Source organism: Pristiophorus japonicus, chromosome 3, assembly GCF_044704955.1.
Source record: "Pristiophorus japonicus isolate sPriJap1 chromosome 3, sPriJap1.hap1, whole genome shotgun sequence".
Classification (NCBI taxonomy): Eukaryota; Metazoa; Chordata; class Chondrichthyes; family Pristiophoridae; genus Pristiophorus; species Pristiophorus japonicus.
The window spans coordinates 87,675,539-87,703,403 of NC_091979.1; the positions used below are offsets into that span (position 1 = coordinate 87,675,539).

Sequence of the window (27,865 nt, forward strand, 5' to 3'; positions counted from 1 at the left end):
TACCAGTCCTTGGCAGCGCCATGCTCTCTGTCACACACAAAGGGACAGTGAACCGACTTCCCCTGTGGATTGTCCCCGGAGACCCCCCAGCACTGCTGGGGAGAAGCTGGCTGGCAAAACTAAACTGGAAATGGGATGATGTCCATGCCATGTCATTCGAGGAACTGACCTCCTGCTCAACAGTTATAAAGCGATTTGAACATCTCTCAGCCAGGTGTGGGCACTTTCAAAGGGGCCAAAGTCAAAATCTACATCACACAGGATGCTAGACCGGTCCATCACAAGGCCAGAGCTGTACCCTATGTGATGAGGGAAAAGATTGAACGCGAACTAGACAGGCTTCTGAGGGAAGGCATTATATCACCTGTGGAATTTAGCGACTGGGCAAGTCCCATCGTCCCAGTCATGAAGCCTGATGGATCCGTACGAATCTGTGGGGACTACAAATCGACCATAAACAGAGTCTCCCTACAGGACCAGTACCCGCTGCCCAGAGCGGAGGACTTATTTGCCACATTGGCTGGAGGTAAACTTTTCTCAAAATTAGACCTCACATCTGCGGAAATGACGCAAGAATTGACCGAGGAATCCAAGCTACTCACCACCATCAACACACATCGAGGCCTTTTCATGTACAATCGATGCCCATTCGGCATCAGGTCGGCAGCTGCCATATTCCAGCGCAACATGGAGAGTCTGTTCAAGTCCATCCCGGGGACGGTTGTATTTCAAGACGACATACTTATCACGGGCAGGGACACCGACTCCCATCTCTGTAATTTGGAGGAAGTACTAAAGCGGTTGGATCAGGTAGGCCTACGAGTCAAGAAATCCAAGTGCCTGTTTCTCGCACCCGAGGTTGAATTTTTGGGCAGAAGGATTGCCGCTGATGGAATCCGCCCAACAGAGTCCAAAACAGAAGCAATTCGCCTGGCACCCAGGCCCCGGAATGTCTCAGAACTGCGCGTCTTTCTCGGGCTACTCGATTACTTTGGGAACTTTCTGCAGAACTTAAGCACGCTGCTGGAGCTTCTCCACGTGCTACTCAGGAAGGGGTGCGATTGGTTTTGGGGGGATGCCCAGGAACGTGCCTTCAATAAGGCACGCAACCTTCTGTGTTCCAACAGTGTTTTGACTTTCTTTGACCCAGGTAAAAAGCTAGTTCTCACATGCGATGCGTCAGCGTAAGGGGTCGGGTGCGTTTTGCAACATGTCAATGGTGTGGGCAAATTACAACCCATAGCTTATGCCTCCAGGTCACTTTCGCGGGCGGAGCGCGGGTATGGAATGGTAGAGAAGGAGGCGCTCTCGTGCGTATACGATGTCAAAAAGATGCACCAATACCTTTTTCGGGGCCAAGTTCGCGTTAGAAACCGACCACAAGCCCCTCGCATCCCTCCTATTCGAGAGCAAGGCAATAAACGCCAACGCCTCGGCGCAAATTCAATGGTGGGCACTCATGCTGGCATCCTACGACTATACCATAAGGCACAGACCAGGCACAGACAACTGCCGACGCGCTCAGCAGGCTACCCCTGGCGACCACGGAAGGGTCTGACGAACAGGACTGTGAGATAGTCATGGCAATCAATGCCTTTGAGTCCACAGGTTCGCCCATGACGGCTCGCCAAATCTGAGCCTGGACGGCCAGCGACCCCACGTTATCCTTAGTAAAAAGATGTATCCTAACCGGTGACGGGGCAGAGACTTGCGATGCCTGACCCGAGGAATTAAAACCCTTTCACAGGCGCATACATGAGCTATCACTACAAGCAGACTGCCTGATGTGGGGCAGCCGAGTAGTCATGCCTCTGCGAGGCAGAGAGGCATTTGTCCAGGAGCTCCACCGCGAGCACCCGGGGATCGTTCTCATGAAGGCCATAGCCAGATCCCACGTCTGGTGGCCTGGTATTGACGCGGACTTGGAGCTCTGCGTCCGAAGGTGCACCATTTGTGCCCTATGGAGGCTCCACTGAGCCCCTCGCCCTGGCCTACCAAACCGTGGTTGCGGGTGCACGTAGACTATGCGGGCCCATTCATGGGCAAAATGTTCCTCGTAGTTGTAGATGCATTTTCAAAGTGGATCGAATGCACCATTTTAAACTCGAGCACAATCTCCACCACTGCGGAGAGCCTCGCAACCATGTTTGCAACGCATGGAATCCCTGACATATTGGTCAGTGACAATGGTCCGTGCTTCACCAGCGCAGAATTCCAAGACTTTATAACTGATCACGGCATAAATCACGTCAAGACGGCACCGTTCAAACCGGCTTCCAACGGCCAGGCGGAGAGAGCAGTGCAAATCATTAAACAAGGCATGCTTAAAATCCAAGGTTCCACGCTGCAGGGTCGCCTGTCGCGACTGCTGCTGGCATACAGATCACGTCCGCACTCATTGATTGGGATCCCCCTGCGCAACTGTTGATAAAAAGGACTTTAAAAACAAGGCTCTCATTAATCCTCCCAGACATGCACAAAATCATTGAGGCAAAGCGCCGTAAGCTGACTGAGTACCATGACAGAAATTCGAGGGGGAGATGGAATGAGATAGGGGACAAAGTGTTTGTACTAAACTATGGCAGGGGTCCCAAATGGCTTACAGGGACAGTAACGGGCAAGGAAGGAAACAGGCTACTGGTAGTACAAATGGACAATGGCAAAACCTGCCAGAGGCATGTAGACCAAGTCAAAAGCAGATTTACCAACAACACTGCGAAACCAGAGGCAGACTACAATGTGGAACTCGCACCACACCTGGTGGACAGACAGAGAGAACAACCTGAGGAAAGGGCAATCCCAACAGACAGCCCAGGCGAGTCAACAACAATCACAATCACACCAATCGAAACAGACAGCCCAGGTGAGATACCAGCAACCACACCCAAAGAAAAACAGACAGCAAGGCAAACAACTGAACCACAACTCAGACGCTCCACGTGAAAGCGTAGACCACCTGAGAGACTGAACCTATAAAGACTAAGACTTGGGGGAGGGTGATGTCATGTATATTATATATAACTGTATCCTAACATGCTATACATGACTGTAATAAGATATGACCTGTAACCACCAGCATACCTTACCACCAGGGGTGCACTTGCAAGAGACAGGTATATAAGGACAGGTCTCGGGCAAGTGCAGCATTCCAGAGCTGTGAAATAAAGGTGCAGGTCCAGAGTGATCTTGACTTCACTATATGCCTCGTGTGAATCTGTACTGAGGGGACAGGACTTTACAAAAGGGATGGCGGTATACATATGTTTGCCATTAGTCCTACATTCATGCATTTAACTAGATTGAATGTTATCTACAAGACTAAATAAATGGAAACATCTTTATCTGGTACACTGTCCTGCTAATGTGAGGCTATATGAGTAAAAAGATGGTAAACTGAAGATAACAATATAAAAATGTATGTACTGCACAGCCCTGGATTTCATGTGATTTTTATCAGTCCAATAAGCATGCTCTGGGAGCATGAAATATGTGTTAATATTGGACAAGCTTTTTAGATACATTTCTGTGAATTGCGATTCTATGACTTGCAATATGGCATCACAAAGAAAATTAATTTTCTAAATGTCATAAGAACATAAGAAATGGGAGCAGGAGTAGGCCATTTGGCCCCTCGAGTCTGCTCTGCCATTCATTAAGATCATGGCTGATCTGGTCATGGATCTCAGCCCACTTTCCTGCCCGCTCCCCTTAACTCTTTACTCCCTTATTGCTCAAAAATCTGTCTATCTCCGCCTTAAATATATTCAATGACCCAGCCTCCACAGCTCTCTGGGGCAGAGAATTCTATAGATTTACAACCTTCTGAGAAGAAATTCCTCCTCATCTCAGTTTTAAAAGGGCGGCCCCTTATTCTGAGACTTTGTCCTCTAGTTTTAGTTTCCCCTATGTGGAAATATCCTCTCTGCATCCACCTTGTCGACCCCCCTCATTATCTTATATGCTTCGATAAGATCACCTCTCATTCTTCTGAACTCCATTGTGTGTCGGCCCAACCTACTCAACCTAGCCTCAGAAGTCAACCCCCTCATCTCCGGAATCAACCTAGTGAACCTTCTCTGAACAGCCTCCAATGCAAGTATATCCTTCCTTAAATACGGAGACCAAAACTGTACTCCGTACTCCAGGTGTGGACTCGCCAATACCCTGTACAGTTGTAGCAGGACTTCTCTGCTTTTATACTCTATACCCCTTGCAATAAAGGCCACCATTCCATTTACCTTCCTGATTACTTGTTGTACCTGCATACTAACTTTTTGTGTTTCATGCTCAAGGACCCCTAGGTCTCTCTGTACTGCAGCACTTTGCAATTTTTCTCCATTTAAGTTATAATTTGCTTTCCTATGTTTTTCTGCCAAAGTGGATAATATCACATTTTCCCACATATACTCCATCTGCCAAATTTTTGCCCACTCACTTAGCCTGTCTATATCCCTTTGCAGATTTTTTGTGTCATCCTCACAATTTGCTTTCCCACCCATCTTTGTATCATCAGCAAATATGGCTACATTACACTCAGTCCCTTCATCCAAGTCATTAATATAGATTGTAAATTGTTGAGGATCCAGCACCGATCCCTGCGGCAGCCCACTAGTCACTGTTTGCAAATGACTCATTTATCCCGACTCTCTGTTTTCTGTTAGTTAGCCAATCCTTTATCTATGCTAATATATTGCCCCCAACCCCGTGGCCTTTTGTCTTGTGCAGTAACGTCTTATGTGGCATCTTATCAAATGCCTTCTGGAAATCCAAATGCACCACACCCACTGGTTCCCCCTTATGCACCCTGCTTGTTACATCTTCAAAGAACTCCAGCAAATTTGTCAAACATGATTTCCCTTTCATAAAACCTTGCTGACTCTGCTTGATTGCATCATGTTTTCCCAAATGTCCTGCTACTGCTTCCTTAATAATAAACTCCAGTATTTTCTCAATGCAGACGTTAGGCTAACTGGTCTATAGTTTCTTGCTTTTTGTCTGCCTGCTTTTTTAAATAGGTGCGTTACATTTGCGATTTTGCAATCTGCTGGTACTGCCCCAGAATCCAGGTAATTTTGGTAGATTACAACCAATGTATCCACTATCTCTGCAGCCACTTATTTTAAGACCCTAGAATGTAAGCCCTCCTGTCCAGGGGACTTGTCCTTCAGATGTCAGGTTGGGGGAGAAATTTCAGTTGTCTACTAAATTGGATTACTTGGTTAAAATGTTATGAATCTGAGTTGTATGTTTTCTTCTAAATTTTATTTATTTCCTATTTGTGTTGCAAATCTAATGATAAGCCTTCTATTTATTAAATAGGGCTTCTGGTGTATTTTGCTCCCTGCATCTAACTATACACTGCTTACTAGTATCTTTTTAGCTTTCTACTGGGCACACTGTATCAAGGCAAATCAGGGAAATGGTGAATATTTATAAATTTAAACTGTTGTACCAAATTAACTGCAACATGGCACATATGTGATGATCGATAGTCTGTCTTTTGGATGAGTCTGAAGTAGAGTGCATTGAACCCTATCATGGCTGCCCGGCTGCAAGTGTGATCAGATCATTTTGCTTCTATTTGGAGGATAAACGCCGGCATAGATTGGTTGGGCCAAGTGGTCAGTTTATGTGTTATAACTTCTATGTACAATGGAACACCTTTATTGTATTGAAGCAAGAATTTAATGGAAGAAATTCTCAGAGTTCAGAACCCATGGCTCAGTTGCTAATACTGTAGCATCTCCGTAAGAAGGCTGTGGGCTTGAGCCCCATACCAAGAGCTTTAACTCCTAATTTAAGCTCACACTCCAGTGTAGAACTGAGGAAATTTTGCACTGTGTGAGGTATTCTTCAGATGAAGCGTTTTGAACCAAGCATATCTGCTTATTTTGGTTAATTAAATGAACATTGTAGATGGACTATTCTTCTTCAACAATAACTTGCATTTATATATCAGGTTACGTACGCAAGGCAATGTCTTGGAGCTTTTCATAACAAAGAGGAAAGGGATATAGTAGATGCTGAGCAAGGGAGAAGAAGTGGGGAATCTGATGGCACAGTTGGAAGAAAAGGATTTCCCCAGGTTTTTGGAGCGATGAGTTAGCAAGATGGAAAAGAACTGGGTAGAGAGTTTGAGAGCAGTTGCATACTGGCTAAAGGAGTGACTGTCGATAGTGGAGCAGAGGGGCATGGAAAAGCAGGGAGTTCCAGTAGCTCCCAACACACTTCCTTCAATCAGTCCCACCCAAAACCAGATTAAAATGAGCATTAATGTAATACTGTTTGTGAGATCTTGTTGCACACACAATGTATGTGACATTTGCCTTCATAACTCACTGCACTTCAAAATAATTTGCAGTAAGTTTTAAGTCTTCTATTTCCTTCAAGTCCGATATACAGCACATCTAATTAAAAAAAACACAAACACTTAAGGTGCTGGAGCAATGTTTACAATGTTTCTCATACCTCAAAGTAATTCTGTGTAAAGGTGTATGAGACTTGAAAAGATGCTACTGATTACAGTAAGATGTAAAACTATGCCATGTTCTCAGAAGCAGAATATTAAATTACATATGTTAGAAAAAGTATGAAGACTTTTTATATTTGGATAGTTAAACATTGTTAAACTTTATAAAACATTTAAAGAAATTTATAAATTCTAGCCAGTTGAAGGTGAATCACTTTTCAATTGATTTTATATCAAGGAAAATGTATTCAAATGGTTCAAAATCTATGTCGTGTTTGTTCTGACAGAAGAATTTGTGTTGAGGATTGATGTACAAATCCTTTAAGCTTTTGTAAGAATTCCAAAGAAATCGTTGCTGAAGCACATGTAGTACAGATATAATAAGATTTCAATAAACCTATACAGTATTCCTGCCTTAACAATAATGTTGTTTTTCGTTTTGCCAGATTCGAATCAGGGATCAGTGGTCTCATGCCCGAGTGCTGATGCTGCAGATAAGGCTTCCGTTATTAAAATGTCCCCTACATCAGGTGGTGATCAAGGTAAAAATGTTTCTCATTTATCAACGATTATCAGGTCTTCCCCAAGAAGCATGTGTGTATAATTTCCTCAAATGAGAATTATGATCAATTTACCGATTTTTTTTTTTAAGTTATATATAACACAAAACTCTACTCTAAAACAATATACTGTAGTACGAACTGTTTTAAAACCATATAGAATATACTGCTCGAAACACACTGCAAGAGCATTTAATTAAAAGGAGGCCATTTAATTTTATGAATAGTTACTACAATTTTTTAATAATGTGAATCTATTTACATTTAATAGGGTAGAGATTGAGCTTGGGTGGGAGCGCAGTACTCGTGCTAGTGACTTGGCTGCCCATTTTACATTGAAGCCAATGAGAAAGAAAATTGGGTGGAGTGTAAAAGGTGCGACCAATAACGTTATCGCTTTATTGGCGCTCCAGTCCAAAACAAATTTCTACCTGATTAAATGTCCTTCACTGTTTGGAAAAAATGAACACCAATGGAACTGAATGTGGAAGATCTTCTTGGGTGTCCATTCAATAACTTGAGATGAATTTGAATTTCTTGTGTATGCGAATGTGACTCTTTAAAAAATATAAATAAATAAAAATCAACTTACCTCGTGTTGGGTTTCTGTTTAGAAAACTGTTAAATGAAGCTATAGTACTAAAAAAAAAAATGCAATTGCACTGTTTCGAGCAAAGGATCGTTTTTCACTCATTTAAAATTAAACTTTCAAGAAAAAAAATTAACCCAGTTTCAGTATATTTTAAATCACAATTGCGGTGTGATGTTTATTTTAATTTGCTGATGGTAGTAAAATTGACAACATAGTTTTGAAGTCTGGACTATTGAGTAAACTCGGTTAAAAACTTAGTTGGATATTTTTGTGAAGAGAAGAGGAATTGCAATTTTAATCTGACTTGTGCAGAAAATAAGTTTAAAGTAAGTTTGTGAGTGTTCCAGTACTCCAGGACGAATGAACCACTCTCATTGGTTCTACCCAACCCATTCAATTTCCTGACGATGGGTCCTGCAATGATTTCTCCCTGCCCCTAGAAAAAGAGAGATAAAGGCTTACCTCTAAGAATAAGGGGAACCATTTTGATCATCTTTGACCTTACTGTTCCTTTTCTGCAGTCAAATTTGAAATAGTTATTGCATGCAACTGCTGGTATGTTGAAGTTTGAAATAAGTCTCTTATGGGAATAGAGATTTACAAATGACTAGCTACTCCCATACCCATATTTATTAAAATAAATTCCCCCTCACTGCAACTATTCCAATGATACTAGCTTTACAAAAAAATCTCAAGTAATTGATGACTTTTATTCTTGTCTACAGATGTAAAAATCCAGTTCTACTGCAAGCATGAAGTGGCTGGACTGTAACTGTTCTGTGAAATGCATCAACTCTCTTCCGTCTCCTTTGTTGACGTCTTTTTCTTCATTATTTCTATTTCCAATTATTTCCAACATCGCTTCTGTTATCTTGCACCAAAGACCATTCTTGCTCTCCTGAATTTATCTTACTGTGATTTATCTTTTCTATGTCCTAAAGCGCGCTCTTACTGTAGGTTTTCTAAGTACTTTGTGTGTGTGTGTGTACAAATCTGGGGTTGACATCTTTATGTTGATCAAGCTGTACAAAAAAAGTAGACTTTCCTGAAGAGTGGTGCAATGTTGGAAGATGGGCAGTTGATTAATCATGTCTGCTCTGAGCATTCCGACACTCAAATAGGTGTTTAACAGCTTCTAGAACATTTTGGGGGAAAGTCCAATAAACTTGATAAACCCCCTAATTAAAACCTTCAATTGCTGAATTTCACATTCATAGGAGACACATGGAAAGGTAAGCGTGACAGATTTATTGAGGATTATGAATGCAAGGAATTGCAAATACCAGTAAAGCAGTGACTTGAGGTCTTGAGGTCTTGAGGTTTCCCAATTATACCACAATATGTCGTGACAATGAAAATTGCACCCATTCTTCCAATCAGAGGGAGGTCCAGAAGAACAGAGGGCATAAAAGGCTCATAAGTTGTCGCAGGCCCACCACAACAGTCTCTGTTATCTGGGTAGCGGGAATATTTTGAGGAGAGCTATGCTTACCAGAGAGGTTGTGTCACCGGGGTCTATGCAGACCTGCAGGGACAGTCAAACATCCACAGTTCACTGTGATGACAGTAAAGGTCACTACGACTTTCAATGTTTGTCACAGAGATGAGTACGTGAGGGTCTCCATTCTCCTGTGTTGAGTAATTTGACACTATTTTCTTTTGGACATATTTACAGTTGTGGAACTATTAGTTGTCCATTTTTGTTTGTTTGTCTTTTGGACAACTGATGGTTTATTTTCTGCACAATGAAAGAATCACAGACTACAAGATCTAGTAACACTGAATTAATTTCATTAAGTTCTTTAATGTTCGTGATGTATGCATTTGATTTGTTTTGCTATTGTTTGTCCTCGTGACATTCCCCTCTCCACTGCTCTAGTCATCTTAGGTGGGACTTTATCAAATGTCTTCTGGAAGTCCATAAAAATAACATCCATAGACATTCCCTTGCCACTATTCTCGTCATCCCTTCAAAAAGTTCAATCAGGCTTATCAGGCATGACCTACCTTCCACAAATCCATGCTGGCTCTCTCTGATCAACTGAAAATTTTTGAGGTGTTCAGTCACGTTATAGACTCCAGCAATTTCCTCACAACAGATGTTCGGTTAACTGGTCTATAATTCCCTGCTTTCCCCCTCTCACCATTCTTAAATAGCAGAATGTTCTAATCTAAGGGAACGGTTCCTAAATCTAGAGAACTTGGGAAGATTATAGTTCGGGCATCTGCAATGTTTCCTTTACCTGAGATGGAAATCATCTGGTCCTGGGGAGTGCCACTCTTTCGTGCCATTATATACTTCATTACTGTTATTTTGTTTTAATTTTATTGAGTCCTTCTCCCCGATTCAATATTAGTTTCCTTGGGATTTCTGGCATGCTATCCTTTTCCTCCACTGTAAATACTGACGCAAAGTAATTATTCAACATGTCCGCCATTTCCTTATTATTATCAGTAAAGAGCCAACCATATTGCTGTGGGTCTAGAGTCGCATATAGGCCAGACTAGGTAAGGGCAGCAGATTTTCTTCCCTAAAGGACATTAGTGAACCAGATGGGTTTTTATGACAATCTGGTAGTTTCATGGTGACCATTACTGACATTAGCTTTTTTTATTCCAGAATTATTAATTTACTGAATTTAAATTCCCAGCTGCCGTGGTGGGATGCAAAATCTGGTGGCAGATAGAATTCTCAGATGGAAGTCAGTTGAGGTGCCAGCATCAGTGTTCACTTTGAGTTGGATGGCTGCTATGGAGAAGGCCTATCATGATAGATTCAGGAACTTGGAAAGGAATGTGCCACAAGGGCAGTACAATCGAGCTAGTGGGTTCAGCTATGCACTGTTGTGGGTTTTGGCAGGCAGGGAAAGTCAGGATGGTATCATGTTTTCACCCAATTTTTGATGTTGGCTCATTATCATAATTATGTATACCTCAAAGCAGAGAACTTCAGGATCCACCAGCACTAAAGGAAATAATCTCAGTTCATGCAACAAACCTACTCAGTAGCCAGAGCCTGCAACGTCCGGCAGATGTAAAGCAGTGGACTTTTTGTCAGTAGACCATATATACTGTCGCCGTATGAGACATGTTAGGTTGCATTAATGTTGGGTCAGAAGCATTGGAAACATGTGACAGTATTTGCAGGTAAATGTTGATATTTTTATAATGGATTTTGAAATTGAATATTGTGACCCACTCCGCATGAAAGATGTGTGTGTTGCCAGTATTCTAGCAGAATTTGTGCAGGTTTATTATCTGATGAATAAAGGATTTAAAAAAAACATATACTTGTTGCAACATGTTTAATGAGTTTGTTTTGAGGGGTTATTTTTCTTTTCAAAATACAGATCTGAAAGATGTGTGTTCAGTTGTTGAACCTCTTATTTTGATAAACAGCTTTGTAAATTGATGAAGTGCTGTAGCTGCTTCATTAATGCTGATACTTGACACTTTTTTTCCTGAGTGCAGCTGGCATTGGATCTGAATATAACCTTGAGGAGATTGTTGAAACGGAAGAGACAAGAGCTCTAGACATTGATGCAGAAGGTACTATTGTTCAGAAAGGAGAAAAGGCACTGTGCCTGCGTGTTTCCACAGATTTTCCATCCAATTCTGAAAATGCACAGGCTTCAGTACCTGAGCACTCAGAGGTGCATAGTCTGTCTACTGCAACAGATCAACAAACTGATACGAAATCCGAGGGCAAGTAAGTACTAGTTAAGGATAGTGTTGGTGACAACTTGTGTATTTTGTAAGACTGTTTCATGATCGTATTTAAACTGTTCCTAAAATATTGTCTGCTCAATTTACCTAACTCTAATCTTTTTAAGTATTAAATTAGTTTTGCGCTTAATACAGTGCAAGCTTGCCTGCTGTCGCTTATGATGTGCAAGAATGGTACAGCTATGAGGCATAATGTATATTGCGACATTGCATTCCATTTGTCTAGAATGTAAAGGATCCATAGCAATTATGAGGCAAAAGTGTCTTTCAGTGATGTAAAATGTTGAAACCTGTTGCCATTTATTGAGCAGGATTGATTAGATATCTCCACCACTGAAAAGTTTGATTTTACTGAATACACCTTTTCCAACAATGAGTGGAACTTTAAAATTGAGCCTGCAGTCCAAAACTAATAAACCATTCCAGGTTAGAGGTCCTTATGGGAGTGCATCAAAATTAATAAAGAAATTGGTACTGATCAAATCCAGCAAAGCAAGTTCTGCACAACCAGGGATAAAGCTTTGAACTCATTTTGCAGAACTTATCTGGCTGTGCTTTAATGTCAGCAAACATCAAGGAAGCTTTAATGTTGGCACTGTGGTCAGAGGGCTGTCAGCTGATGCATGATCCTCTGAGGTAGGATTTTAAAAAATACAACAAAAGAAACAATTGGATTGAAGCAATCTCACTACAAGAATTTGATTAATAACTTTGCTGGATCTTTCCTGCAATTGTCATTTTGGTAGTTGGGACATGTACAAGATTAGTTACCAAATAACACCCATTCACCGACGTCTTTCAGGGCATGCTCTGCACAATTTTTGGATCATGATGCCCCCTTCACTTATAAAGCTTTTTTGTTATTTCGCTGGGGTTTTTTGCTCATCCAAGTGGGAGATGTCCACGCTTGAAAACGTGTTCCATTTTGGAAATCCAATGTCAACATCAACATTCTCATGACTTGGCATCGTATGGGCGGCTGGAAATAAATATCCCAATTAGATTATTTCAAAACTTTCTTTTGATTGTAATACTGGATAATTTTATCTTTTAAGCAAAATATTGTTGGATAAATAGAAACATTAAAATTTTAACACAGGAGCTCTTTCTTGCCTATTTTGGTTTGATTTTACACTTTTTTGCTTTCTCTCCAAACTAATCTGGTCATCCAACACATACTGTACTATATATTTTAAGTAATTATCCAGTACCTTTATTGAATAATTTATTACCAATCTTCACCTCGGGCAAAATATACCACATTCTGTTTTTGTGTGAAACCTTAACATTATGGCTTCAATTTACTAACCAATGGAAATCTATTTACCTTGTCTATACATTTTATCATTTTGAACAGGTCCAATAGTGATGCTTTCAAAAATGATATTAAAACTGAAAAATGGTTTTAGATTACACTTGCTCAGTGTAAGACAAGGCATATGTTTAATTTTAAATATTGGTCAGCATTATAAGTGTTCTCTTTACAACACCCTCCCCCCCCCCCCACGCCCCCCCCCCCCCCCCCAAAAAAAACATTTTTAAAACAAGTTAAACAGCTTAAAAACTCAGTGCATAAACAAATACAAGCCCACTATAATACTTGTGCCTCCATTTTAGTGTCCTTTTTTACCTGTGTTTCAACAGAGTAAGTGCACCTGAAGATGTTTCTAATCAAATTGCGACGGAAAAGGATGAAAATTTGGTGATGGCAAATATGGATAAGGATTTGTCGGTGGTAAACATATATGGTAAGTGCCATATGTAAACAACAAAGAAATAAATCTGTCTGGTATTCTAGGCCTTCAAAAATGAGATTAATATTTAAGGTCATCTATAAACTGGATTATTAATGTTCTTGTTTAAATACGTGGCATGGGCATTATTGCGATTTGTTTGCATTTATCTCAGGATGTAGGTGACACTGGCATGTTGCATTTATTGCCCCACCCTAATTATTTATGTGAGTCACTTGCTGGGCCACTTCCGAGGGGATTAAGAGTCAACCACGTGGTCTGAATTAGAGTCACAATGTAGATTGGACCTGGTCTGGAGGACATATGTTAATCAGTTGTAATTTGAATTTAGCCTAAACTGATGAGATTCATTAATTTAGTGCTTTTTAGTGTAAATCTTTCTTGGAGAAGCTATGAAAATTACTAATGTAGAAATGGGGTAAGAAAATACATTGGTGCCGTAGGGAACATTCTTGTAGTTTGAAGTTAAGCACATCATTATGATAAAGTAGATGATTAACTCTGCTATGTTAAAGATGACCTGGAAGTGCTCGATGTTGACAGTGAAATGGGAAAGTTTATAGATTACCTTAAATATTAAACTTTTCATTGCATGATAGTGTCTCTTTCCTGAGAATGTACTGCATTGCATTTCCATGGATATAGTAGTGTAATGGTTATGTTACCAAACTAGTAATCCAGAGGCTGGGACTAATAATCCAGAGAACACGAGTTCAAATCGAATTCAGTTTTTTTTTAAAACTATTAATTATCTGGAAATAAAAAAATTAGTATCAGTAAAAATGACAATGAAGATGTTGGATTGTCAGTTCAATTCACTTATGTTCTTTAGGAAATGACTGTATTGTAACTCCAGACCCACAGCAACGTGATGCCCTCTGAAGTAGCCGAGCAAGCTGCTCATTTGAAGAAGGTGTCCCACCTCGGGCCAATTGGGGATCAGCATTAAATGCTTAGATTTGATTAAATAATTATTTGAGAATAATAGTGCCATTTTTGTTTCAACTTTTTAAAATAAATTCCAGCACGGGCTTGACAGGCTGAATGGCCGCCTTCTGTGCTGTAACCATTCTATGATTCTATGAAAATAACTAGTATGTTACTAGTTATTTAAAATGTATTTGAGCATTATTCACATTTTGTCCCATTTAAGTGCTTAAATTCAGAACAGTTGGGGATTTTCAGATGCAAGTCTTCAATTCAAACTCTTTTAAAATACAATAGAAAGTAACCAACATGCCTTGAGATAACTTGACTGATACAATTGTAAAGGCATATTGCAGTTGTGTAGAGAAAATAATAACATTTGAAAAATTAGTTTAATAACTATTTCATGTTAAACTATGACTGCAGGACAAAGGGTCATAGGTACAAACTGTTAAAAGGAAGTTCAGTGCTGATGTATCTCCATGCAAAGTGTGAAGCAAAATCTCAAGTCATTCAAGAAGCAGGCAGATGCTATACTGAGGGATAGTAGATTTGTACAGCAAGATAAACTGTATACCCAGTCCACCCTGAAAACAGAATTGAACCAATGCTACTTGTCTCAAGTACTCCCTCTCCAATGTGCCTAGCTCACCAGATCCCAGGACCTGTCCCAGTGTTCCTGGAACTTCCCTCTCTAGTTTTCCTGGAACCCTCAAATCCATCTCCTAGTCCTTGCCATCCTGCTCAAATACTGATAGTCCCTGAGACCCTATCTATGTACTACCAGAGTGAGGACCTCCTTTCAGAGCTGTGCCCAATGTTGATAAGTCAGTGTTCCTGGTAAGAACGCCTCTTTTTAAACCTGTGACGAATAAGAATCTGTTACTGTTTATGGTCCAATGACATCAGTTGCTCCTATAAACAGTCTGAGCATCTTTTACAGAGAATTACAGCACAGAAACAGGCCATTCAGCCCAACAGGTCTATGCTGGTGTTTATTCTCCACGCGAGCCTCATCCCGCTTACTTTTATGGGAGTTGAATCATACTGCCCAATATCTATTTGTAAAGCAGCAGGACCCAGGAATGTAACAGTGAAACTGTCCTGCAATCTGGACTGGATCTCTGTGTCTTACGTACATGTATATCTTCAATTTACACAATAAAGTGAAATGTCCAGAAGTGCTGGGTATCATCAGAATCGTATAGTTCATTGGGTACAACTAAGCATTTGCATAATAAAGAACACATGATGCTATTCTCACTCTGGCAGATCATCTTACTTAATCGAAACAGAATAATATCTCTGATCCCTGATTTATAGCCCAGAGCAGAATCTACCACCCTACAATCTCCTGTCTCTTCAAACTTCATGTGGTACCTTTCTGCTTGACTGCTATTTGATGTCTGTGTCTCTTTTAAAAGCCTGACTCAAGTGTCAGCTTTTGGTCAAAAATGACTACTCCCTCCTCCCCAACTTAACTGGTCAGTGGCCCCTGCTGAGTTCAAGTGAATAGGATTGTCTCAGCATTATTGAGTGTGACTGGTCACTTGAATTGCAAACTAGCCTCCATTACCTCCACGATGTTAAGTACACACCTGGGAGCTCTGCTGTCCTGTGATTTTAATCCCTTTAAAGCAACTTAAAACACCTTTTTAATGTAACAAGGGCCCTTGTATGGAAAAATGGCCATGGAATCCTGAAATGTGACACTCACCATAAGGAATGTCATGGAAGATTTGCTAATTTTGTGAATGATCAAATGCAGTATATACCCAATAGATATTTTGCTGAACAGTCCCTATTATATGTCTGTTACAGATGGAAAATGCTGTGGAACTTGCCATATATTATTGCTGCTAATTTTTCTCTTGCAAGTAAACTGATCAGATTCTTTGCTTACATTTTAGTTGAAGAACGAGCAATTGCAGAAGATACAAACAGTGAGATGCATCAGAAAGATTCTGATGAAATGTCAAGCTCCATGATTCCACCAGATAAAGGAATAGCAGAAAAGTTGACCCAGGCTTCAGAAGTGGCAAACATTTCTAGAGATACAAGAACAAGTCTTGTGCCAAAAGATTCTGCCAGTTTTCAGTCATCTAATGTAACTGTTAAAGACCAACAAAAACATTCTGACAAGATGGAGGTCAATGAGATGAAAGTTGAAGAAGTTGTTAAAACACTGGATTTCCAGAATGCTCCATGTAGTAAGACAGTGAAAGGTACCATTATCCCATCACATGATACGACTTTGAAAAATACTTCTGAAACTGTACAACACCCACAAGCCAATAATTTCACTCTGCCAATGTATTCTGAGCAACAACATTATGTGTCTGCTGCAACTAAGTCTACTGACCCAACCGGACAGGGACTCACTGGTAAGCAAGGTATACTGTCTGTCGTTAACCAACCAGCTACAGAATCTTTAACAATCACTGACTCTCATGAACCATCGTCAACCAAAGATACAATTAGAAATCCAGAAAGCCCAACAAAGATTCCAATAATATATAAGTGTGAATCTGAGCCTAAGCCTAAGCCTTCGAATGAAATCACAAGAGAGTATATACCAAAGATTGGAATGACTACCTATAAAATTGTGCCTTCAAAGTCATTAGAAAAGGGAGCATTTGTTGCATCAGGAATCATGCCGGAAGCTGAAACAGTGGAACAAACTCCCATTTATGATTTTGCCCCAGAGTCTGACACTTCAAAAAAGTCAACAAAGCCGTCTAATACAACAGAAGAACCTCTATCAAGCATTACAGGAGAGCCGGCTGCTTTTCACCAAGAGGCTCACTTTGATAAAACTGTAAAATGGGTGTCCATTAATTCTACAACCCAATCCCATCACCCAGAAGCAACAGTTCCCAAATTGTTTGCTGACAGTGAATCTGCACAACCCAAGGGAATATTTAATAGAAGAGCCCAGAGTACTTCAGATAGAAAAATGAAGCCTGGATCCGTCTTCCTCCAGCTACATAAAAGGAGCTTGGGACAATATGTTACCTCTGCACTTGCTAGAAGTTCGAGTTTACCTTCCCAATCTAGCTTGGATGAGGAGAAAACATTTTCAACAAAGGAAGAAAATGGAGTGCCATTTCAGGAAGTTACTCCTACAAATGCAGATATTGTAGATGTCATAATTCCTCCACCACCAGAATTTGCTAGTATTTCTGAAGAGAATGCCCAGAAAGAATTGTCCAAATCTGGTGAGACATCTGCATCTCGATCTTCAAGACCTCCAAAAGTACCAAGCAAGCCATCCATACGTGTAAAATTAAGTGACACAAAAGCTCTTAGAACTACTGTTGCTACAAAAGCATACACCCCTACCTCGCCATCACCCTTTGCTCTTGCGGTGTCCTCAGCAGTCAGGAAAACTCAAACAAATACAACATGTTCCTTTAAACCCAAGCCTGCTGAAACAGATTCATCAACCCTGTCTTCTCCCATTAACTATGCAGACAGAGAATTGCATCAACATTCATCATTTCCTAAAGAGTCTAATTATAGCAACATATTAAAACAGGTAACAATATTACAACAATGGTTGTTTGTTTGACTTGCAACAGATAACTAGATCTACATGTAGTTTTGTGTTCCTTTTATTCTTCTAAATTGACACATGCAGCTTAAATTCCAATAAGTGCATGATCATAGTAATCCAAGGGTTTCTTTTCAGTATTGCAATCAAAATGATTACGGCCAGATGATTTGGAGAATTTCAATTTGAATCAAATATTAAGATCTTTTTAGAAATTTGTGTAAATATGTGTACTGTGATTTTGATCAGAAGATCTCTCATGACAGTGCATCAAGTGATTTAACATGAGCATTGTTGTATAATAATAAAAGACTTGCATTTATATTGCGCCTTTCACGACCACAGGGCGTCTCAAAGCGCTTTATAGCCAATGAAGTACTTTTAGAGTGTAGTCCCTGTTGTAATGTGGGAAATGGCACCTCTGACAGTGCAACACTCCCTCAGCACTGCACTGGAGCGTCAGCCTAGATTGATGTGTTCAAGTCTCTCGAGTGGGACTTGAACCCACAACCTTCAGTCTCCAAGGCAACCCACTGAGTCACATAATAGAAATATTAAAACATGTAATGCACAATCTATTATTCAACAGCTAAAGTCATCTGTGTTTAATTTAGCCTGTTCTTTTAAGGCCTTGGGACCTAATTGATGGTAAATACCAGCAACCTGAGGAAAATTTATGCATTGACTGCTCCTGCTGAGAGAAGTTTACAGATTGGCAGATGCAAGTAAATTCCTTGGTCCAGATCAGAAGAATACTTATATTTTGACACATAACTGCGTCAAAGCACTCTGTCTTAGAAACTGGATCGCACCTGAATCTGAGTATGATCCAGGTGCAATGCCTGCTGCACATGCCGACAGAGGTTGATGGCAGAGCCACAGGAAATTGATCGGCTAGCCTCATTTGAATAATACCAGCGAGCTGAAGCATCCGCCGCAGCCCTGGAGGCAGCTCCCAGTCGTGGGGCGGAGCAGTTAAGCTTGGGAGGTGAGGCAAGCGGACGGTGGGGTGAGTGAGGGCTTTTCTTGCTTCCACATTCAGGTAAGCAGCAAACCTGAGGACTGGGAGATATTTAGAATTCAGCAGAAGAGGACAAAGAGTTTAATTAGGAGGGGGAAAATAGAATATGAGAGTAAGCTTGCAGGGAACATAAAAACTGACTGCAAAAGCTTCTACAGATATGTGAAGAGAAGAAGATTAGTGAAGACCAATGTAGGTCCCTTACAGTCAGAATCTGATGAATTTATAAGGGGGAAGAAAGAAATGGCAGACCAATTGAACAAATACTTCACTAAAGAAGATACAAGTAACCTTCCGGAAATACTTCGGGAGGCGAGGGTCTCGCGAGAAGGAGGAGCTAAAGGAAATCCTTATTAGTCAGCAAATTGTGTTAGGAACATTGATGGGATTGAAGGCCGATAAATCCCCAGGGCCTGATAGTCTGCATCCCAGAGTACTTGAGGAAGTGGCCCTAGAAATAGTGGATGCATTGGTGGCCATTTTCCAACATTCTACAGAAGACTCTGGATCAGTTCCTATGGACTGGAGGGTAGCTAATGTAACTCCACTTTTTAAAAAAGGAGGGAGAGAGAAAACAGGGATTTATAGACCGGTCAGCCTGACATCAGTAGTGGGGAAAATGTTGGAATCAATTATTAAAGATGTAATAGCAGTGCATTTGGAAAGCAGTGACAGGATCGGTCCAAGTCAGCATGGATTTATGAAAGGGACATCATGCTTGACAAATCTTCTAGAATTTTTTGAGGATGTATCTAGTAGAGTGGACAAGGGGGAGCCAGTGGATGTAGTGTATTTAGACTTTCAAAAGGCTTTTGACAAGGTCCCACACAAGAGATTACTGTGCAAAATTAAAGCACATGGTATTGGGGGTAATGTATTGACATGGATAGATAACTGGTTGGCAGACAGGTAGCAAAGAGTAGGAATAAACGGGTCCTTTTCAGATTGGCAGGCAGTGACTAGTGGGGTACCGCAAGGTTCAGTGCTGGGACCTCAGCTATTTACAATATACATTCATGATTTGGACGAAGGAATTGAATGTAATATCTCCAAGTTTGCAGATGACACTAAGCTGGGTGGCAGTGTGAGCTGTGAGGAGGATGGTAAGAGGCTGCAGAGTGACTTGGACAGGTTAGGTGAGTGGGCAAATGCATGGCAAATGCAGTATAATGTAGATAAATGTGAGGTTATCCACTTTGGTGCTAAAAACAGGAAGGCAGATTATCTGAATGATGACATATTTCTAAAAGGGGAGGTGCAACGAGACCTGGGTGTCATGGTACATCAGTCATTGAAAGTTGGCTTGCAGGTACAGCAGGCGGTGAAGGCGGCAAATTGCATGTTGGCCTTCATAGCGAGTGGATTTGAGTATAGGAGCAGGGAGGTCTTACTGAAGTTGTACAGGGCCTTGGTGAGGCCACACCTTGAATATATTGTATACAGTTTTGGTCTCCTAATCTGAGGAAGGAAATTCTTGCTATTGAGGGAGTGCAGTGAAGGTTCACCAGACTGATGCCCGGGATGACAGGACTGACATATGAAGAAAGACTGGATTGACTAGGCTTATATTCACTGGAATTTAGAAGAATGAGAGGGGATCTCATAGAAGCATATATAAAATTCTGATGGGATTGGACAGGTTAGATGCAGGAAGAATGTTCCCGATGTTGAAGTCCAGAACCAGGGGTCACAGTCTAAGGATAATGGGTAAGCCATTTAAGACCGAGATGAGGAGAAACTTATTCACTCAAGAGTTGTGAACCTGTAGAATTCTCTACCGCAGAGAGTTGTTGATGCCAGTTCATTAGATATATTCAAAAGGGAGTTAGATGTGGCCCTTACGGGGTATGTAAGGAAAGCAGGAATGGGGTACTGAAGTTGCATGATCAGCCATGATCATATTGAATGGTGTTGCAGGCTTGAAAGACTGAATGGCCTACTCCTGCACCTATTTTTTTATGTTTCTAATGTCCATTGGTTTGGCTGCTGTGTGCCTGAGAAAACTGACTCCAGCATATTGCGGTCAGACGCAAATTAATTTTGGAAAGGGACCTAAATATGCCAGAGCGCTAAATAAGCTCTCCCTGGTCAATGAACTGAAATAAAATATAAGGCAATTCATTTTAAAGAATAGCTGTTTGTGTAAGTGGTTATAAAACTACCCTTTATTCATTTGTCTTTCAGTTGCCATTGACATGTCTGATTTTTTTGCTGGTTCGTGTTTTGAGTGATTTTTAATCATTGCTCCTCAAATTGAGTCACTGTTTGTGGTGACACAAATTAATTTTCTGTAATGTCAGTTCAAACATAACAGAATGAAGTCCTGGAATTGAGGCAATAGTGGGAAAACACAAAGTAAAACTCTGTTCCAAACACTTGCCATAATTGGCCATATTATCTATGTCAAAGTGGCTATGCTCAAGATAGGGAGCTATGATGTTGTTGCATAGGAGTAAGAGATGGCATGATGTTTACTCAACTCTTGAAAGGATGGTAACCTTTCAAAACCTATTGCCACATGTGCATAATCTGGGGATGGTGTTGGGAGAACCATTAGATGGGCTGTCTTTCATGAATAAATTCCTATTTCCTCCCCTCCAAAGTCTCGACTTTTTCCTGTGAAAATGGTATCAAAATAGGATACTGTGAAACTCCAGTCCTGGAGCCTGAATGAGATTTACATGTCATTTTAGATGCTTCTACTGCTATAGGTTTAGTATGATAATGATCTTTCGCTCTGATGACATCCATGGCTTTAAAAATACAAATCAACAATATTAAAAAGCAAATGAAGTAATTCTTTAGTTGCCTATTTCCCTTATAGAAAGACACAGCCGCGACAGTCATATCGATCCTATACCCAAGGCAACAACCATTTTATAGTAGAAAACTGCAGTCCACAGCAGAGTTTCAATGATCACAATTGAGACATGGTATATAATCCTGCTGCAAGAAGCGGCCATGTTTCAGGTCCCAAATGGAGCAAATTATACCTTGACGCAAATACCACAAAGACTGGATATTTCCAAGTAGCAGTCACGGTAGCAGACAAATAATTCTGGCTTAATTCCACTCAGAATCTTCACATTTGCCTTGTGAACCGCCAGGACATATAATTGTACCTTGACAATTAACTGGAGGCAGACAAAAAGCAGGAAACCATAGACCAGTTAGCCTGACATCTGTGGTTGGGAAAATGTTGAAGTCCATTATTAAAGAAGCAGTTGCAGGACATTTGGAAAAGCAAAATTCAGTCAGGCAGAGTCAGCATGGATTTATGAAGGGGAAGTCATGTTTTCTGGAATTCTTGAGGATGTAACAAACAGGGTAGATAAAGGGGAACTAGTGGATGTGGTGTATTTGGACATCCAGAAGGCATTTGACAAGATGCCACATAAAAGGTTACTGCACAAGATAAAAGTTCATGGGGTTGGGGTAATATATTAGCATGGATAGAGGATTGGCTAACTAACAGAGAACAAAGAGTTGGGATAAATGGTTCATTCTCTGGTTGGTAATCAATAACTAGTGGGGTGCTGCAGGGATCAGTGCTGGGACCCCAACTATTTACAATCTATATTAACGACTTGGAAGAAGGAACTGAGTGTAACATAGCCAAGTTTGCTGACGATACAAAGATGGGAGGAAAAGTAATGTGTGAGGAGGAGACACAAAATTTGCAAAAGAACATAGACAAGCTAAGTGAGGGGCAAAAATTTGGCAGATGGAGTATAATGTTGGAAAGTTTGGCAGAAAAAATCAAAGAGCAAGTTATTATTTAAATGGAGAAAGATTGCAAAGTGCTGCAGTACAGCGAGACCTGGGAGTAATTGTACGTGAAACACAAAAGGTTAGTATGCAGGTACAGCAAGTGATCAGGAAGGCCAATGGAATCTTGGCCTTTATTGCAAAGGGGATGGAGTATAAAAGCAGGGAAGTCTTGCTACAGTTATACAGGGTATACTGCTTTGGAGGCAGTTCAGAGAAGGTTCACTAGGTTGATTCCGGAAATGACGGGGTTGACTTAGGAGGAAAGGTTGAGTCGATTGGGAACGTATAAGATTATGAGGGGGCTAGACAAGGTAGATGCAGAGTGTATGTTTCCACTGATAGGGGAGACTAGAACTAGAGGGCATAATCTTAGAATAAGGGGCCATCCATTTAAAACTGAAATGAGGAGAAATTTCTTCTGAGGGTTGTAAATCTGTGGAGTTTGTGGCCTTAGAGTGCTGTAGAAGCTGGGAAATTGAATGGATTTAAGACAGTTTCTTAACTGATAAGGGAATAAGGGGTGATGGGGAGTGGGCAGGGAAGTGGAGTTGAGTCCATGATCGGATCAGCCATGCTCGTATTAAATGGTGGAGCAGGCTCGAGGGGCCGTATAGCCTACTCCTGCTCCTATTTCTTATGTTCTTAACTGTCAATATCCTTCATAAAAGGAGCAAAGATACCACTGCAAAGATGTTATAAATCTTTTTTAAAAAATCAGGGAGCTGAAATTGCCATTTCCATTAAGGCCTCTGGCCGCTTGAAAATGGCAGCCAAGGAGCGATGCAGATTGGCTGCTGACTCTCCGTGGAGGGGCTGCCATTTTGGAAATTGCCCTTTCTGGGTTTTGGAGCGGTGTCCGGAACCACTTTGCACATTTTCTGCCGTGGCATGCACGCACTGATCCCTTACCCACTGGCGGGGACCTCCTCACGAAATTTCCCCTAGGGAAATTACCCCTTTCCCAGTATTGCCCCATGGAAGCGGCCCTGCCGCCGGTCGACGCCCACAACAGCTTTGTGTGTCGGTGTACTCTCTGTGGCATAGCGACCCGGCCTCCCTTAAATGGGAGGGTTCACTGCTACAGCCGCAACATTGGGTTTTTTGGTCTGCCGACTGCCAGGTCAACCCGACAGATATGCCCCGAGTTCGTCCGGGCCGCCATCAGGCAGTCTGGCACCCCGTCTTGGGTGCTAGGCCGCTGGCCCGGCCGAATACCTCCCTGGTGGCCCAGTGAACCTGTGCAAGAAATATGCAGAACTCACAGCGGCCCTCCCTTTAACTGAAGGGGAGAGATGTTGTGACGTGTCAGCCCGACGTGGCACGTTCACGGCACTGATGACTGGTCCGGGAGGCTGACCTGCTTCAAGGGCACTTCTGTTCCTCAGCTGCCATGACATCTGCCCCGACCAAAAAAAAAACTTCCAAGTGCCAAATACCAACAGAATCTCCACCGCAAAAACTTTTTTAAAAAAACGGAGGGTGCACCCTGTTTCGGGCTGTGGGCAATTTTGGCCCCCAGAACTCTTACTGAATGTAATGAAATTCCAACTAAATGTCAGGAAGTTTTAAGTTCACAACTTAAGAACATTCATCTCAGTCAAGATTTTATATAATGCAGTGCAGAGGACTAATACAAACGTCTAGACCTGCATGATCAGTTGTACTAAAGGAGACAGATGTACAACTGGACTTACAAACATAAAACATAGAAATTTACAGCATTGAAGGAGGCCATTTCAGCCCATCGTGTCCATGCCGGCCGCCAAAGAGCCGCTTGCATATAAACCTATGAACAATGACGGAAAATCAAAGAGTACCCAGTCCAACCAGTCTGCCTCACACAACTGCGACAACCCTTATACTGAAACATTCTACACTCCACCCCAACTGGAACCATATGATCGCCTGGGAGAGGCAAAAACCAGATTAAAAACCCAGGCCAATTTAGGGAGTAAAAAATCTGGGAAAATTCCTCTCCGACCCATCCAGGCAATCGAAACTAGTCCAGGAGATCATCCTGACCGTATTCGATTCTCTGCAGTACTTACCATTAATACTGCGTCAGCCAACACAAGGTCATCCAGTCCAATCCCAATTACCAGCTCTCGGTCCTGCAGGTTACTGCACTTCAAGTGCCAATCCAACCATCTCTTAAAAGTGGTGAGGGTTTCTGCATCCACCACTCTTCCAGGCAGCGAGTTCCAGATCCCCACAACCCTCTGCTTAAAGAAGCCCCCCCTCAATCTCCTCTAAACCTTCCACCAACCACCTTAAAACTATGCCCCCTCGTAGTAGACCCCTCCACCAATGGAAATAGGCCCTTATTATCCACTATGTCCAGGCCCCTCAATATTTTGTACACCTCAATGAGGTCTCCTCTCAGCCTCCTCTGTTCCAATGAGAACAAACCCAGCCTATCCAATCTGTCCTCATAACTAAAATTCTCCATTCCAGGCAGCATCCGAGTAAATCTCTGCACCCTCTAGTGCAATCACGTCCTTCCTATAATACGCCGACCAGAACTGCACGCAAGGACTTGCTTGTAAGGATTGCAATTGGTGGCCATCTCCAGATCTAGAGTGAAGGCACCTGGAGATATTTGCATAATTTCACAAGAAATTTTTTTTTGCATTAACCAGTAAGACTCCACCTGCTTAAGTGGAATTTTCCCAATGGTGGCTAATCAGAAGGAATGGTCGAGAGACTGTGCTTACCGTTGTCTCCATCTTTCATCTTAACAGCTGGTTCTATAGGCTAGAGAGTTCCTTTGCTAGGCAGGTGGGCACTTAGTCCTGACATCAGTTCACCGGTTGCCAACAGCTGCACTCAAAAACCCAACAAAAGAAGAAAGCAATAATTTTAGGAAAAATATTACATTTTGTCTTATTAAGTCTGAATTTATGCTGCTGCTACTTAAAAAAAAAGACACAGATTTGTTTACAAAAAGGAGGAAATAGCCAAATGACTTAGCAGCCATAATTTGTAATAATCTAAAAGATAGCATTAATATGATTTCGGAGACTCCAAGAGAATTGGGAGTGTGACTGGATATTAGGAATGTGTTGCAAAATCAGCTTGTATCAACCATGCTTTTTCTGCGATGATACAAAAAATGTCAGCTTTTTGGGCTGGAAGGTCAATCGCCCACAAGTAAATTTCCTTATATATATCAAGTTATTCAATGTGTTTTTTTCTCATTAGTTATGAATTTAAAAGATGAAAATTTCAAGAAAGGGCCATGCTTGTTGCATTTATATGTATTATTTTAATAGGTACTTTTTTGTTTGCATAGGACAACACTGTATGCTTAATCGTGGCTTTGGTGCTTCAAAGTAAATTACAAATGATCCTGGCTATTTAAAGATTATTATCTACCATATGCTGCATTTATCTTAGAATCTAAGAATAAGCTATACTCCCCAACTCATGGGCTGCTTCATTATAACATTTAATTTGTGCAGCATTTCAGTGCAGTAATTCACTGTGTTGTCGTGGTTAGGACGTAGGTTCATAAGGAAGAAGAGGCAGGCATTTTCTTATAAAGTTGAAATAAAAATAAAGGGTGCATCTCACTGGCATGCAGGTTGGCTGCTTATCTTTCACTTAGGAAACGATGCAGAAGATGTGGGGGGGGATAAATAGATTAAAATCTGATCTTAGTCTCTACACTTACTGCAAAATATGAAAAATGTTGTAAGTTGATGCATTCTGAATTGCAGTTGTCTTGTAATCTTTTACAGACTAGGTCTCTTGAAAGAGAAACAAAAACAGATTGTTTCAATAAAGCAGCAGAAATCCAGACACAGAACATTCCACCACCGTTGCCATCTCCTTTAAGAAAGTCAAAGCCTACTTTAATTTCCCAAATCAGTGACCCAGGGGAAATTCATCAAGCTGTTCTGGATGCTATTCGCTCAGGAGAAGGAGCTGCCAAACTTAAAAAGGTGGACACATTTACCACAATGTAATTACATGCACTAATAATTTACTAAAACGAAGTTGATCAACTATATTGAAATTTATCCAATTACAACTGAGAAATTGACCAACAATTATTAAATGATTACAGTACACAGTCATTATCTTTTTCTTGCACTACATATTGTGTTTCACTGGAATATGAGGGGTTCTGTCTCAAAATTGACGATGTGATAACTCAACTGTAATTGTGAACCTGAAGATGCAAATATTATACATTTTATGTAAAAATTATGTGCACTTATAATCAAACCAATCTCCAGTTCACACCTTTATTATAATTTCAGTACAAAATCTAATTTTTGCATACAAATTTTATGCTGTACATAAAGATGCAATTATGAAAACATGATTGTAACAAGGACTAAAAATATTTTAAATGCAATTGAAAAATATATCTATTTTGCCATATTTTTTTAAATCCAAATTTTGTCTTCAAACATTCAGGCTTGTATACTTTAGTGATATGACCTCCAATTGTTGTTCAAACATGTACCACAAACAAACCAACCAATATTTTTGATTTCCCTGGTGAACATGCAGCAGTGTTGTACGTCCATGTTGTAATTTCAGGTCTCTGTTGTTCCCAAAACTATGTGTCAAAATGGAAGCTCTGCAATGAATCCTTTCTTCACCAGGTAGAAGCATCTATGGGACCACTTGGCTTGCACTTTACTGCAAACTCAAAGCCAAATCAATAGGTACTTGATTGTGTGATAAACATAGAAAACATATCAAATATTTGGTGGAAGCTTTTTGTAGATAGAAACTAGCTTGTTCTGTTACAAAGATACCTGTCATATAAAATGTTATATTAAGGAATATATGCAATGGATTAAAATTGATATATATATTTTCCACCTTTAATGTTTAAAAGATAATTTTGATCCAAAAATATCAGTTGATGAATTATTTGTGAAGAAATTTGTAGTTTGGATAAATGCTTTAATGTGAAAGTAAAATTAACTAATTGAAAACCATGTATTTAATCAATGTTTGAAGCAATCCTTCAATGTGTATGTATTCAATGTTTTACTCAATCTTTGGAAAGCTATCTTTTTTGGGGGGGGGGGAAGGGAAATCTAATGTATAAAATGGCTTAAGTTAGCTGATTTATAAGTAATGCTTGTCTTTGCAAAATTTGTGTAATATTTATGTTGAAGTAAAAACACTGTCACTATCACTTATTATAGTTGGATATGTCCATTTTCAGATTTGCAAAATATATTCTGATTTAGCACTGTATTTAAGAATTAACAACTTCATAAGTCCTGCGATATGCAATGTTTCTATTTCTGTACACCAACAGCATATATAATACATATTTGAAACTTTAAATCCTTTCCTTCCAAATTTTCTTTGAATCAACTTTACATTCTCAAAGTTAAACTCGAGGGATCTGTTTCTATCTAGTTTGTCAGTGAATTAATCTTTAAGCAGTAAATAATAGAGATCTGAAAGATTATAAATAAATGGAAGCTGATGCAATTTCTTGGGTAAGAAGTAATGTACTA

General features: G+C 40.6%; 1 protein-coding gene across 5 annotated transcripts in view; it reads left to right on the plus strand.

Moving 5' to 3' along the window:
* cobll1b (cordon-bleu WH2 repeat protein-like 1b) overlaps window positions 1-27,327 on the plus strand; it is a 274,387-nt gene extending 247,060 nt beyond the window's left edge. For all 5 annotated transcript variants that reach the window (XM_070875530.1, XM_070875529.1, XM_070875532.1 and 2 more), the window contains exons 9-13: window positions 6,916-7,011; window positions 11,093-11,330; window positions 12,992-13,095; window positions 15,939-17,566; window positions 26,114-27,327. In XM_070875530.1, the coding sequence (XP_070731631.1) occupies window positions 6,916-7,011; window positions 11,093-11,330; window positions 12,992-13,095; window positions 15,939-17,566; window positions 26,114-26,341 (2,294 nt within the window). In that variant the 3' untranslated portion in view covers window positions 26,342-27,327. The remainder of the gene's footprint in view (window positions 1-6,915; window positions 7,012-11,092; window positions 11,331-12,991; window positions 13,096-15,938; window positions 17,567-26,113) is intronic.
* Window positions 27,328-27,865: the final 538 nt, after the last annotated feature.